Source organism: Hydractinia symbiolongicarpus, chromosome 4, assembly GCF_029227915.1.
Source record: "Hydractinia symbiolongicarpus strain clone_291-10 chromosome 4, HSymV2.1, whole genome shotgun sequence".
Classification (NCBI taxonomy): domain Eukaryota; kingdom Metazoa; phylum Cnidaria; class Hydrozoa; order Anthoathecata; family Hydractiniidae; genus Hydractinia; species Hydractinia symbiolongicarpus.
In genome coordinates this window covers 10231646-10247494 of record NC_079878.1, presented here as the reverse complement: position 1 = coordinate 10247494, position 15849 = coordinate 10231646, and the positions used below count along the sequence as shown (strand labels likewise).

The 15849-nt window shown below is 33.8% G+C and overlaps 1 protein-coding gene across 1 annotated transcript; it reads left to right on the top strand.

Moving 5' to 3' along the window:
* The first annotated feature begins 4334 nt into the window (after window positions 1-4334).
* On the top strand, window positions 4335-14514 carry LOC130641182 (cationic amino acid transporter 2-like). Its single transcript, XM_057447876.1, has 6 exons — window positions 4335-5458; window positions 5644-5805; window positions 5977-6120; window positions 11698-11898; window positions 12404-12787; window positions 13173-14514. The coding sequence occupies exons 1-6, from the start codon at window positions 4603-4605 to the stop codon at window positions 13328-13330; spliced, it is 1905 nt and encodes a 634-aa protein (XP_057303859.1). The 5' UTR covers window positions 4335-4602; the 3' UTR covers window positions 13331-14514.
* The last annotated feature ends 1335 nt before the right edge of the window (window positions 14515-15849 follow it).

Here is a 15849-nt window from a genome sequence, read left to right as displayed (position 1 = left end):
GAAAGGTTATTGCGTTTCATAAACTTGTCGAGCCAGCCATTGCTAGCGATAAAGCTTTCCGTCAACGCCTCAATTTCGCAACAGTTTTAATCGAAAATTGATTTGGGTTTGAACATTATTAGTTTTCGGGAAATGCGTAGCATGTTTGCTCTTCGTTCATGGATCCAGTCAAGAACTTCCTCCTCCAAATCACTGTCATTAAGTTTACGACCTCCAATGCAACTCTGAATCGCTTTTCCTTCGATCGATTCACGAACTCTCTTACCGTCAATGTTTAACTTCTTGGCTGCACTTGTAAGAATTTTTTTTTGCATACTTAGCTACTCACACTTTTTTTAAATTCCATGCTGTGTTTCTGCCGTAGTTCACCCTTATGTGACATTTCCGTTAACGTTTCATCTTGATTATCCATGCAGCACGTAAGCTTAACCTCATCCACAACGCCTAAATCCAACGCTTTTGACAAAGAACAGCCATTGTGCTGGATAGAGAAATTTCTAAGCGAAAACAACGATACAATAAAGCATTGAACTTAACATGGAACTTAAACATCAAGAAAAAAACTGTATCATATGCTTTTGTTTATAATTTATAAATTTTATAAATAATGTAGTTCGATAGAAATAGAAAGCAAATTGACGGCCAAACTCGTTTATTTTATTCCAGGAATATCCGTTAAAAGATTTTTTATTAACTCTAATAAACGCCCCCTTTGAAGAACATAGGGGCGTTTATTAGAAAAAGGGCGTTTATTAGAGAGAGGCTTTTATAAATGTTTTCAGATTCTTTTTTTTGGGGGGGGGGGGGGCGTTTAGAAGTACATTTTTGCGCCTTCTTTATAATTCTTTAATTGCGCCTGGGCGCCTATCGCGCACAATCTGTAAACACAATTTCAAGATGGCTGCTGAAATGGTTTGGACATCACGTCAGAAATCTTTCTGGTTTCGCATAAAAAAATAGACTAGAATTTTAAAGTGTTCCCCAACTAACCCTTAAAAATTACTGAAGTTCCTTATTTTTAGTCTAATTTTTAACTTCTTGCTTTGGCTTTTTCCTTCTTCGAGTAACTAAATAGATAGATGTGCATATTTTACCGCTTTTTCTAAAAGTAGGAACCAGCAGTAACCAGCAGTATTTTGAAGTAACCACCAGAGAACCAACAGTATTTGGAAGTAACCAACAGAGAACCAGAATTTTTTTTAAGTAACCACAAGAGAACGACCAGTTAAATCGATAAAACAAATAAAACACATCTAGCTACCGCTTCAAATGTGAAACATTTAATAATGTACATACACAACAGTTCATTACCCATTTTTCTGAAATTTTTATGTCTGGTGTGACTCGGGCTTTATGCAACAGTTGAGACAGAAGACCAGACGCGAGAATTAACAAAAACACAATTAATATTTTAAATAACGAACTAACATCTGAATTTTAAACCAAATATAACAAAGAAACACTGTATGGAGAATAGTCCAAAAAGAGACATTGTTTTCCTGTTCATATCAAATTTTAGTTTATTCTTCGCAGTTATTACACACTTCCTTCAACGTTTCCTAAAAAATTATTCTGCTTAATCAGATTATGTGTTTGACCAAAGGGTTTTCATTTTACAATTCGTGTATTGTAAACCAAATATAACGCTATGCGGAGGAGGGTCAAAAAGAGACATTTTTTTCTTTTGGTAGACAAAGTAAAGTTCGAATGAATTTATAAATTGTGTGAAGAAACATTGTGGCATCCGGCGGAAAATATACGTTTGTTTTTCTCACATGGTTTCTGTTCAAGTAAAAAAAATTATGCTTTCGATATGAACTTTTTTTTCTTGAAACGTGTTATATTTTATCTCAAAGAATGAAACTTATTCCCGAAAATACTATTATCGTTCTGTTCTTCTTGTTTCCATTATTGCCTTTAGGCGAAATAAATAAATAAATAAATAACTTAAGTTGGTATCGCGAATTTCGCGAATTTTATTCATGTTTGCGAAAATTAATCTTCACGGAATGCATTTTATTGGACCTCGTGAAAACAACTTAAACGTAGCTAGATAGCAAGAGCATAAAGTATCAGAAAAAAGCCCTGAGAGCTAGGTGCCCTTTTATTTATCATATTTGGTAGTTTTAAGGTCAAGAAGTGCTGCGCACAAAAATCCCAATACCTTTGCGCGGCTGTTGCAGCCTTATTTGGAGTAAATTAATAATAACTGCTGGTTCTCTTGTGGATACTTAAGAAAACAGCTGGTTCTCTGCTGGTTACTTCATAATACTGTTGGTTCTCTGGTGGTTACTTCGAAATACTGCTGGTTACTGTTGGTTACTGCTGGTTCCTACTTTTAGTATCTACGAAAATTCTTGCATTCCATAATTGGGCTAACAACAGGGTTCCGTTAGCGTTCTGACAATTTACTGCTACCCAAACACCAAGATCACATTTTATACATCAAAATTGACATGGATTTCTTCTGCCTCAAAATCAATATTGCACGATTCCTAATGTGATTGCAAAAAAGAGGATTTGGCTCTAAATCAACTGATCAAAAGAATGACTTTTAACATAGTTTTTGGAGAACTTCCTGCTTTATTTTTATTCTTAGGCAAAAATGATAATTATGGATTCTTTGCTCTGTTATTTTTACATCCTATTATACACCAAACAATGCTTACGATATTTTAAAAGAAAATCATTTTTAAATAATTAGAATTATAGGTTCGCAAAAAAATTTTAATTATTAATTTCGAAATCCCTCTTCGCAGTTTTCATGCTGCAAGACTACTGTCTGTACCTTTGGCTTTTGTGACGTCATAAGTTATCCTGAAAAGCATGTTTTTAATGCTTCAATAATGTCAATCAAAGCTAAAGGTTTTATGGAAACAGAATAAATGAACTGTTTTTGTGCTTCTATTTTATAAGTTGCTCATTAAATAATACTTTTTTCTGTAATGTTTTAATAATATCTTTCGATTAAGATTAACTTGTTATAAGGTTGGCGGCAACCTTAAATGCCGTTAACACTAGGTAGATAGAGAGATGTGCATATTTTACATGGCTAGCCTCACAAATATCGAGGTATATACCCCTGTCTATTACTTCCAGGAGGGGTCATAGCTTAGATGGGGAGTCCTAGAGTATTTAATGCTCATTTTTAGTTACACAGACCCAATTAGGGCTTGCGCTGTACTAGACAACTCCTGGCAACACCCAACAGCCTACACAGTGGGTCATCTTCCCAATTTCCCTCACATGGCCTGGGTTAACCCGGGGCTATGGTAACATTCACTAGAGATAGAGATAGAGGTGCATATTTTACATGGCTAGCCTCACAAATATCGAGGGATATACCCTGTCTATTATTTCCAGGAGGGGCCATGGCGTAGATGGAGAGTCCTAGAGTATTTAATGCTCATTTTGAGCTACGCAGACCCAATTAGAGCCCGCGCTCTACTAGACAACTCCCGGCAACATCCAACGGCCCACACAGTGTGCCATCTTCCCAATTTCCCTCACATGGCTTGGGTTAACCCGGGGCTATGGTAACATTCACTCGCCCATGTTGAATCGCCGTCAAGAGGAATCGAACCCCGGTCTCCCGCACAGAGTACGAGAGCTATAACCACTAATCTACGGCGCCACTCACCCATGTTAAGTCGCTGTCAAGAGGAATCGAACCCCAATCTCCCGCACACGGTTCAAGAGCTATAACCACTAATCTACGGCGCCACATAACCACTAATTTACAGCGCTGCAAACACTAGCTTCCTCCTTCCCTAACTCATAACAGCTTAGAAATTTCACCATAAATGAAAGAATAAATTGTTCTCTACACCATCAACTAAACAATATATACATGCTGTTGACATAATAGCCAATTCCTTTAGGTTCAATTGCCATGGTTGCGAAGCAAAAACAAAGAAGATAACAAATTGTGTAAAAAAGTATATATATGTCTCTTCTTTTATCATGTTAACTACGCTTAAGTTTGGTGAAAGGGCAAGGATTGTATTAAGTAGACCCTTAAGACGGCTTTAGTGGAAATAACATGTGCCTCTCATGGAAATGCTAACTCGCCTGGGGTGTCTGTCATGGACCTCCAGCGTCTCGTATAGAAACACTAACTGACCTATAGGGTGTCTCACATGAAAACATTAGTCTCTCTTGGAAATGCAAACTCACCTGCAGTGTCTCTCGTGCAACCCTCTAAGCATATTTTGTGGAAATGCCTACATCTCAGTAATCTATTTGATAAGTGGGTTACAGTTGATTGTAGGATTAGTTCCTACAACAACAGTTGTAGACATATACCAATCCATAAAGTGATTGATAAGCATAAAAATAAAATAAAATAATGAAAATAGTTGGTGGACGGCAAATCAAACTGTCAACAATGATTGATAGGGAAATTGCTGCAAAAATCATAACTTTAACAGGTTGCTTATACTGTAGAGTAATAACCAGCTGATGCTGTTTAAGAATTTTAAGAAATGCCAAAAGATTATCTATATGCATTAACAGTTGTATAGCTTTTATGCTCCCTAGATGAAAACAGAAAACAAAGAAAAGTGCAAACAACAATATTCCTGAGTACACTACAAAAAATTAATGGTTCTTTTTGTTTTTCAGATAAAACACCTTTGCCAACAGAGAATGAGACTTTTACGACAACTTGTAACTCACATTCTAACATCTTGTGCCAGACAAAAGTCATGGGATACTTCATCAAGCACTGACACTAAACTTAGAAGATGTTTATCAACATTAGATTTAACTTTTATTGGAATTGGAAGCACATTGGGATCTGGTATTTATGTTCTTACTGGTGAGGTTGCAAAAAATAAGGCTGGTCCTGCCATTGTACTTTCTTTTTTAATAGCTGCAGTAGCATCAGTCTTATCTGGTTTATGTTATGCAGAGTTTGGTGCGAGAATTCCAAAAGCTGGATCAGCTTATGTATACTGTTATTTAACTATTGGAGAGTTTTGTGCATTTGTTATTGGTTGGAATATCATCATGGAATATATCATAGGTGGAGCTGCTGTAGCAAGAGCTATGAGTGCTTATGTAGACTCTCTTGCCAGTGGTGCTATTAAAAATGGAACTATTGGAATATTTGGTGACATTAATGTTACTGGTGTGAGCAATTATTTTGACATTTTTGCTTTAAGTGTTGTGTTATTGTTTACAATTTTTTTGTCACTTGGTGTTAAAAATTCAGCACGTTTTAATAATGTGTGTGTTGCAATTAATATATCAACTGTTTTACTGGTTATTTTTGTTGGATTAGCATATGCAAAAGTAGAAAATTGGGGTAATTTTACCCCTTATGGTTTCGAGGGAGTTTTGGCTGGTGCCTCTACTTGCTTCTTTGCGTTTATTGGATTTGATGTCATTGCGACAACATCGGAGGAAGCGAAAAACCCATCAAGATCTATCCCAATCAGTATGATTGGAACCATAAGTGAGTTGATTATAAGTGATGTATGACAACACATTTTCTAAATATATTTTGCAGTTTTTATAATATTTGCATATATATATTTTGCTTGTATATAGTTGTATAGTTGAAAAAAGATTTTGTACTAAATGACATGTACTAAACAAAAAGAAACACAAAAGCTCTCATGTAATATGCTTTCATTTTAGCAATTTGTTTCTTGGCATATTTTGGAGTCAGTGCGTCCGTTACTCTTCTTGTTCCATATACTGATTTGCACGATTCTTCAGCTGTTGCAACTGCATTTCATCAACGTGGTTTGGGATTTATGGGATACTTAATTGGCGTAGGTGCTACCATGGGCCTATTAGGTTTGTTTTTTAATTGAGTATAGGTGCAAATGCGCTTTTGTTCGCGAAATGTTGTGGAAGTGAAAAAAAAACAGAAAAAATAAACCTCCAATTTTTTTATCATTTTATTATGTTTATGTTTTCAAAGCAGTATGTGTATAGGCATCTAGTTGTCTAACGCACCCTCTTTAGGTTGCACACTTATGTCCATGATACCTCTTCCTCGACTTTTGTATGCAATGTCACAAGATGGTATGGTGATGAAGTTTTTTTCCAAAGTGAATGATAGAACTGGTGTCCCGGTGATATCAACTGTAATATCGGGTGTGGCAATAGGTATTCTAATACTTTTTCTTGTTTAATCCATGAGATATATATAACTTGTTTAATCCATGATGATCAGAAGTATACTTTCTTCAACATTCTCAAATGCTGCCACATATACAAGAAACCCCCAAAAAATTATGTTTATAATTTCTTCGTGGTTATCCATTACAACAAATAAATTTAAATTCCTTCTGTCAACATGAACGTTTTTTTCCGAATAAGCATTATAGTGCCCTTCCTTGTTATTTCAAAGTGAAATGACCAGAAATACTCGTTCTTCATTGGTTCAAACATCGATCAAACTGGATCAATCTAGGCGAACTGGGAAAAGTTAACTCCCTTTCAATTTTCCAGATCTCTTTTGGATCGTTCTGGACTAAAAATATGTGTAATTTGCACATACGTGGCCCGAAAATCCGGTCCGATCCAATAAATTAGGAAGGAGCCTTTAAGTTATTAATTTTCGCGAAATCGCAAAAATCAATTTTACGAAGATTATTTTGTTGCGAATTAGATAAAAAAAAAATTATCCGATGTGTAAAAAAATCACTGAATACTATAAAGGAACACTTTTTTGCGAATATACTAAGTTAGTCCCCCTGGCCCCTAAATATATATTAAAAATGCTACTCGGGAAAGTTTATTTTCGCGAATTTTATTTATTCTAAATTTTTTTCTTTGAGATACAAAACTATAATTATGTGGTTTTTTATCGATGCTTGCAATTTAATGTAAATTTTAAACGCTATTTCAGGACTTTAACTTTAACATATCATAATCAAGTAAAAAATTTACAAGGGGCTGTTTTGGAAAGTTATTTTCCTTGTTTTCCTGATTTGACTCGTGAAAGTTTCTTTCGTAGAAGATTAACTTTAGCTAATAAGTTATTTAGTAATTTTGCAAAGATATATTATTGCAAATTGTGGACATTTTAGTCAAAGTTCGCCAAAAAATAGATCTTCACTAAAGTTAGGTGTATTTTTATGTGTATTATGACATATAGTATAGATTTTGGGTGTACAATTCTTTTGATGATTTACTTTATTAACAAAACTAGTCTTAAAGCCCGTAAAAATCCACTTAATAATATAAAAAATAGGTTGTTTTAGGTTTTTTGCTGACATCAGCCAGTGCGTGAACAAAAAAAGTTCGCGCAATTTGTTTATCCGTTTCCTGTAATTTGCAGAGCTTGAATTGGTGATAAGAAAAATGTATAATATCATGTGCTATAAAACAACCGTTTAAGAAGATCTAAAGATTTAAAAATTACGCTGGCGTCAGCAATGGTCCTTTAAAACCTAAAATTTCTTTTATAGAAATTTGTATACCTGTTGCCTGGTAATTTTCCCAAATTGGTCCTAGGTGGTTCCTAGTTACCCACGCGCTGAAGACCCATTGACGTCACCACCTTATTTCCAAGTTATTTGGCCTCAAAGTTTTAGTTTTTATACTATTTGTGATTTCAAATCCACTTTAAAATTTTAGCCTTTGTTTCCTACTTCTAACTTTACTTTACATCTAGCTCCACTTGTCACTTCACTTTTCTACACTTGGTCTGTATTCTTTTTAAATATATAGCTATGCTTTTTTAAACCACTTTTTTTCCTTTTTTTCAAGGTAAAGGGATCGTTCTTTGCTTTTTTTGGTGGCCTTTATTTTCTACTTCTAAATTTACTTTACTTCTAGCTCGACGTAGCTCCACTTTCACTTCCAACTTCACTTTTCTTCTTTTTCACTTGGACTTTTGTCTTTTTAAATATGCTTTTTTGAACCACTTATTTTACTTTATTCAAGATCGTTCTTTTGTGGGTTTTTTTTTTTGATGGCGAGAGGACACCATTTTTCGAAAGTTAGCCGTTAAATTTATGTCAGCAAATCAAAATGAGTTTCAGCAAATCAAAATGAGTCGTTTTCATTACTTGATGTAAACAAAGTAAACCCGCTAGCAAAATGAACATATTTTTTTCGGCGACTTTAAAGAGAATTTCGGCAACATCAGAGGAAAATGATGATATCAAATTTGCCTGTCACAAACAGACGGACACCCTTAGCGTATTATTATAGAGATTTTCTGACGTTAGGGCGCGACGTCAATAACACTACTTTAACGTTAATGTCCAATATTAAATTAATGAAGCCATTACAGTGTACCTAAAACTTTGAGGCCAAATAACTTGGAAACGAGGTGATGGCGTCAACGATTTTTCACCGTGTGGGTAACTATGGACCACCTAGGACCAATTTGGGTAATTTTCCCAAACCTGGGTCCCCAAACGCGTTTTGGAATGGACGGGTTACATCAGAGAACCTTTAAACCCTAATATCTCTGCAACCGTTTGTCAAAAGTACATGATCCTATACATTTTCTTGTTCAGCGTTTCAAGATTTATACGATGAAGGCAACAGGTATACAAATTTCTAAAAAAAAAATTAAGTTTTGACTGGCCATTGCTGACGTCAGCAAAATTTTTAAACCCTTATATCTCATTAACTGGTTATTAAAATCACACGATCGTATACATTTTCTTGATCAGCAATTTAAGCTCTACACAGTAGAGGCAACGTGAAAACAAGGTACTGATTTTTTTTTGTGGATGGGTTTCTGACGTCATCAAAATTTCAATGACGCTTCTTTTTTATTTTTATCCTGCCTTAGTGGATTTTTCACGGGCCTTATCGACTAGTCTATATATAATAATACGCCAGTCCTGTCTGTCTGTCACTTTTGCAAACATTATGTTTTTTTACCACCTGAATGCGGAAGTTTGTCGAGTTTGTCTCGCAACCGTTAGCAACCACGTGATAGAAAATAAGCAGTATGATTCGCCCAATTACTACTTACTTTTAAACGGAACGGCATTCGAATAGAACGTTCCCTTGGCGTAAAAAAAACAAACATAAAAATCTCTCGACAAAGTTCTCGACAAAAGGCGAACTAAAGAAGCGGATAAAAATGTCTTATTTTCAACGATCCCTTAGTCATAAAAAAGTGCAGATATTAAGAGCAAGGAAAGTCAAAGTGAAGAAGTGGAGTGGATTAAAAAAGTATATAATTTGGAACAGGGTTAACATCGACACACAAAACAACAACAAAAGAACGGTTCCTTCGTCTTCAAAAAAGGGCAAAAAGTAAAATAGTTAAAAAAGCATATATAAAAAAGAAAAAAAAGAGACTAAGTGAAGAAGTACAAGTAGAAGTACAAAAGTGAAGTTGGAAACTACAATAAGTTACTTCGGAAGTGAAGAGTGGAGCTAGAAGTAGTAAAGTTAGAAGTACAAAATGAATGCTAGAGTTTCAAGTGAATTGGAATTGTAAGAACTTTGATATTTTTAGACGTTCCGTTTTTATATGTAGCACATTTAAAATTGTCAAGGAGAATCGCATTCTCAAAAAATATGCTATGGAGCTTCAAATTCTTTCAGTTTTATGTTTTACCGCGTTTTTTTGTAAAAAAGCTAGAATTTGTTTACTTTTTTTGCATAATTAATGTCCTAAAATTCAAAATGCCATTACCCATTAATCTTCCACAAAAAGGTTATGAAACACATCAGAATTTAAAAATATCAGTCATTTCAGTGCACACAGTCCTCGCGTTTAGATTACAAAATGTAAAAACAAAAACAGTATCAGTCAGAACATTAAGTAATTTGTTTATCATCAGTGAACATTTATCCCTCCAAAATTTTGTAAAATTCTCAAGAAAAACAAAAACGTGAAGCCATGGAATTTTCTTCCAGCAAAAATTACATCACATACAGTTCTCTCAAACAATAGTTTATAAAACGAAATATACAGACAAAGTTGTTTATATAGTCGGAAGATGTACTTAATGTAACTTTTTAATGTAACTTTCAAACTCGTTTTATTTTTTTCTTAATTAGTAAAATATGGCTGTTATTTATACCGATAAAGACATCAGCTTTACAATAGCTTACAGTGAAGTCTGATTCTACAAAGATTTGTTTTCTCAATATATATTTTGCATGAGGTCTATTTCCACAAAGTTTAGACAAAATTTCAAAAAACAGCATTTTGAAACACGAACAATATGAACTGACAACCATACCATCCTCTCATAAATTCTTTTAACCCGAAGTCATAAACCCACGTATATAAATTTCCAATTAAATGTCAAAAACTCCTGTAAAAAAACCTGGCATTTTACATGTAGGCTGACAAAAGTTTAACAGGATGAGGAAACAAAACAAAAAATAACTTGACACACACACACTTTAAATTCTATAAATTTCATTCCACTTGTCATATTGTGCTCCCCATGTAAAGTTTACAGGAAAAGTGAAAAAATTATTCTCTATGGGCATAAAAATGTGCCACAGTATCCTAAAAGTTCAAGAAAGATTTTGTAGCCAGCTTGTTACATCATAATTCGTGTTCAAAAAAGAAGAGAAGTTTGACTACTAAGGTAGCTATAAATACCTAAAAAAAAAAAATAACAACAAAACTCATAGATTAGAGCTAGCTATGGGATGGAGCCTTGAAGCTAACATTAGCTAGCTAGCTAACAAAACAGTATATACCTAAGACACTCAGTTAAATATACTTAAGCTGGGGAGACTTAGCAAGTCTATAGTTAGCTATTTATGCTTAGTAAAACACATATAACGGAAAACAATAGCAATGTAAAAATTATGACATTTGAATTTAGTTCAACAAACCAAAATTTTCTATTTCGCTAGCACATTTGTTTGGTAGCTAGCTAACAGCTTTATGCAGCATTTTGAATTTTAAGAAAATTCATTAGTTACGCACCAGGAGACACATTAATTATGCAAAAAAAAGTAAACAAATGCTAGCTTTTTGTTATAAAAAACGGGGTAAAACATAAAACTTAAAGAGTTTGAAGCTCCAATGGATTTTTTATTGAGAATGCGATTCCCCTTGACAATTTTAAGTGTGCTACATATAAAAACGGAACGTCTAAAAATATCAAAGTTCTTACTTTTTCTCAATTCCAATTCACTTGAAACTCTAGCATTCATTTTGTACTTCTAACTTTACTACTTCTAGCTCCACTTTTCACTTCCGAAGTAACTTATTGTAGCTTCCAACTTCACTTTTCTACTTCTACTTCTTCACTTAGTCTCTTTTTTTTCTTTTTTATATATGCTTTTTTGAACTACTTTACTTTTTTGCCCTTTTTTGAAGACGAAGGGACCGTTCTTTTGTTGTTTTTTGTGTGTCGATGTTAACCCTGTTTCAAATTATATACTTTTTTAAACCACTCCACTTTTTCACTTTGACTTTCCTTATTCTTAATATCTGCACTTTTTTATGACTAAGGGATCGTCGAAAAAAGACATTTTTATCCGCTTCTTTAGTTCGCCTTTTGTCAAGAACTTTATCGAAAGATTTTTATGTTTGTTTGTTTTGACGCCAAGGAAGCAAAATTAAAGAATCTACCATTTTGCAGAATTTTATTTCGTGGTGCACCTCAACCTTTCTTTTTTAAAAAACGAGCGGAACCGCAAAATGTGCTTTTTTCTAACTTTTTGAACGTTATCTCACTTTGATGGCAACCTGTTATAAAATACGGAGGTTATAAACATACTTGCTTTCTGTTCTAGGGTTGATGGCAGCTCTCTTAGACCTTGAAGCTTTAGTTGAAATGCTATCTATTGGTACTCTGCTAGCGTACACCATCGTAGATGTTTGTGTTATTGTATTGCGCTACAGGTTCTTTAACACGTATCAAAGACAAATACCCATTAAATCTGAAAGTATTATTGGTTCTAATTTAGACATTCAAACCCAGGAAATAGAAGGAGGTAATTAATACTTTTTTTACTTTTGTCTTTAAAGGAAAACTAAAGATTGGTTCTCGAGATGTTTAAGGTCAAATTAGTACTACAGTTGCCGCCATGACAGTGTCGATAAGGACCTTTTGTTCGGTAAATTACTAAGCTGTGTGACGTAAGTCCGCGCGGTTGTAAACAAACGCAATTTAAAATGAGGAGGCGAAGGAATGCTAAATGGATAAACTGTGTCTCTTGTAATTTTCTGAGAGTAATTTTATAAAGTTAACAAAGTTTCACTGTCATAAATATTGTTTAAGTTATTAGTTATGTATGTACTGTTTATGTTGTTTTTGTATTAAAATGTCTTAAAAAACAACAGGCGCTTCATTTAATATGCTAATTTTGAAAACAAAACTTCAAATAATTATGCGCAATGAAGTGTATTGCAAGTGATTTTGTGAGTGCAAAGCAAAACAAAAACAGTCTCAAAGTTTTTATTTATTTACCTGTACCCAATGACAGTTTTCTGTTTTAGACGAATTTCTCCTTCTGGACCAATCGAAAGCTAATCAAGGTTGCTTTGACAATGGATGCAACTTTCAGAACAATCCGTTACTAATTAATGTCATGGTTGTCAGTATCATTTTCATTTTATTGGGTTTATGCATTGTGTTTTCAAAATATGGACATAAGCTACTGGAGAAAGATTTTGGCTTTATTTTAATACTTTTGGTATTACTAATCATGTTGTTGGCTGCATGTTTTTACTTATCCAGATTGAAAACAAATATAGAAGGTTTGAGTTTCACTGTACCATTGGTACCTTGGTTACCTGTTATTGCATTGTTCTTCAATATTTACCTTATGTTAGAACTAAGTCACTTAACTTGGATTCGATTTGGTGTGTGGATGGCTGGCGGTAAGGTGTTCCTTATGTTCGTTCGTCCGTGCGTTTGTATACATTACCCGTTATGCGCTGAAATAGCTTGCGCAATTTAAGTGTTCCTTAGTAATAAACATTTTTCGTAAGCATGTAAAATTAAGAAAATACTAGTCCTGCAACGGCTATCTTTGGCTTACACCAGACTAGTCCGTGGCCCGTGGATAAACCTACGGGTTTACCCGTCCTTTATTTACCGCATTTCCTGTGTTTAGCTACTTACATTATATCATTTTGGTCAGGGAGAGAATATCTGAAAAATTGTATGCTCGGTTTATTAGCAAATCTAAGCCTCATACAAATTACAAAAAAGGGATACTTAATAACTCTAGCTAATTCTTTTTTCTCCATCTTTTCAACATAGGTTTGGTTGTGTATTTGGGGTATAGCATGCATCATAGCTCAGAGAAGTTAAATGCTTCCGATGATGAGGAAGAGTATATCCTGCTTGAAAACAAAATGACACGAAATGACCCACCTACCGAAACGTCACCACTGAAAATTATTGCTAAGCAAGATTAGTGATCACATCCTTCAATTGACGGCTCTAAACGAGTTGAGCTGAATTTTATTTTTAAATACATATCACTAGGTGGTAGTTATTTGGATAGGTTGGTATTTTTTATTAGAATTTTAGATTAAATGCTGCTCTACATAAATTTACAATAAAACGAGAAAGTTTTTTGAGAGAAAACACAGTATTTTATTTTGTGAATGCTGCCTTTGAATAAACGCTCCACTAATAAAGAATAAATTGAATGTAACATTGTTTATTTGCGTTACTTAGGCTTGGATTTTAATACCTAAACGCCTCTTTCAAAAAACACTGCTTTATAATAGTCTTGTGGCGTTTACAAGAAGTTACTACAGTGAAAATAATAAAAAAATTCTTTCTTTTTACTATGAATTAAAAGTGGCCTGCTGTTATTATTGCGCTGCGATAGGCTTACTCTTAAAACTTTTGTCACCCACATGTATTTTTACATGTACATGTCATTAGCAGGATAAATTGCAGGCTAGGGAGAGGAAGTAGTGGTTTTAAAAAGGAGCACAATATTTACGAATATTTGTCATAAAAATTTATTGTATTTTACACCATTTCCTCGATATTAGGTAGAACAAGTAGTTTGTGACGGAAGCATTTTTTGAATTATTTTATTATTTATATAACAAAAATGAGACTATATTTTGGTAATCGTTGTTAGGATGTTTTTATTAAAAACGATATATTTATTTACTACGCTTATAGGGAATTAGTTTTTCGGAAATTATGTTGCCAAAATTTTCTGAGTTTCATCAGCTTTGCGAAATTAATTCTTCCTAACATTTTTTCCCGCGGATTTAATTTTTTTCAGCTATTCTAAAAAACGATTTTTGCCAATTTTTTTTTCTTTTCCATGAATTTTAAATTAATTAGTTTTCTATGATGCGTCTTCAACTCATCTTCATTAATTTTCTTTTCACGAAAGTTGCCAAAATAATTTTCATTAAGGTAAAGATCGCTTCTCATTTTTCTAATGTTTCCATCACAATTTATTCAGAAAACTTTCATCTAAGGAAATACAATTCACTAAAGTATAGTAATGATTAACTAAGAAATCATGCTTTCACCTTGTATAAATATAATAACCTTACATGTACTGGTTTTTCGCCCATTCGTGCATAAGTTACGCACCAAAATAAAATTCCACATCTCGTTCCAGGAATCCTTAGTTTCTTTTTATTGAAATGTCCAAATACAGGAACCTAAGACACCCAGGGAGAAGACTGGTTTGACGTTTAACCCCATGCATCACGTGCGTAACTAAACTGAAAATTGAAAAAAAACAGGGCCAGATCTCCTCTATCAAGAAAACCCAGCATAATATTCCTAGCCTGTTGTAAACTGAAATAGTTAAGGCCGGTTATTTTCGGTTGATTACCTTTATTCACTCACGTGATCAATATCGGGAAATCTTTTGTTTTAAACGCAAATGGTCTCACCCACCCGATCAAATGTAATTAATTCTCGTATTGTAAGAGGGTAAGATGTGGCCACGCCGGCTATGTGCGCATTGGTTGACTTAGATTTGGGTGTTTGCTGTTCGGTGGATTTGAATTTTAGGGATTTGTTCTGACATTCGTTTGCGTCAAGTTTTTGTATGAGAGAAACTTAGTTTATAAACCTTCAGCTAAGCTAGACCTCTCTTTCTCCTCAAATCTTTGTTTTTAATAACCGGCCTGGCCTGTCTCTAATTTAATACCCGTCTCCAATAAACGTTTCTCTCCAAAAATTCGAAAATTACGAGGCGTTCATTATAGAATTTACGCTAACTGCGAAATATTTATATGGGCGCAATTATTTATGAAAGCCAGTTAAATGCATCAGTAACAAAAACACCACATTTTTTCTTAAATTTTGGAGATTATAGAGCTAATTGACTATATATCAAACACCCAAAGCGTTATTTTTGTCAATATATTTATTTTGATATCATTGGTAAGCTTATAATTATTAGAATATATATTTTAAATAAAAACATGAACTTTTTGACAGAAAAAAGTGAAAATGTGCATCAACAAAATTTTCTTCTAAAGTCTTTCAAAATTTAATTTTGTATCAAACGTTGTACTGCAGATGTAAAAATATAACATGCCCCAGGGTTTGTTCCCTATGCCAAAGCCTCTAGCGCTTACTTGACGGCTAAACAAGACCCTGGTATAGGCTGCTTTTCATAACCACTATGTTAGTCACTATAAATAATTATTGATTTGTGGCTCTGTTACAGTTTCTTTCACATGGCGAAGTATTCTGGTTGTTAATGTTTTTAAACGCTTGACTTTAAAAATGTTTTATTTTAAACCAAAATCATTTGTTCACATGAAACTATATTTTATAGTGATGAAATCTTTTAAGAAATATTATTTATAAACAAAATGTGGTCATGTGTGATTAGATAGAGCTGATTTTGTTGCAATAAGCTGATACATGGATAACCTAGCCCAACTTAGGTGGCTAGCTTTTCTATTTTAAAAGTCTTGTTCCTCCTTGGAAAAAAGTG

What these genes read in the sequence shown, in the direction of transcription:
- LOC130641182 (XM_057447876.1), top strand. Translation starts at nt 4,603, where the DNA reads ATGGTTCTTTTTGTTTTTCAGATAAAACACCTTTGCCAACAGAGAATG. An exon ending in CAGTATGATTGGAACCATAA is followed by an intron (nt 5,459 to 5,643) that starts GTGAGTTGATTA and finishes CTTTCATTTTAG; the next exon opens with CAATTTGTTTCTTGGCATAT. An exon ending in TGCTACCATGGGCCTATTAG is followed by an intron (nt 5,806 to 5,976) that starts GTTTGTTTTTTA and finishes CACCCTCTTTAG; the next exon opens with GTTGCACACTTATGTCCATG.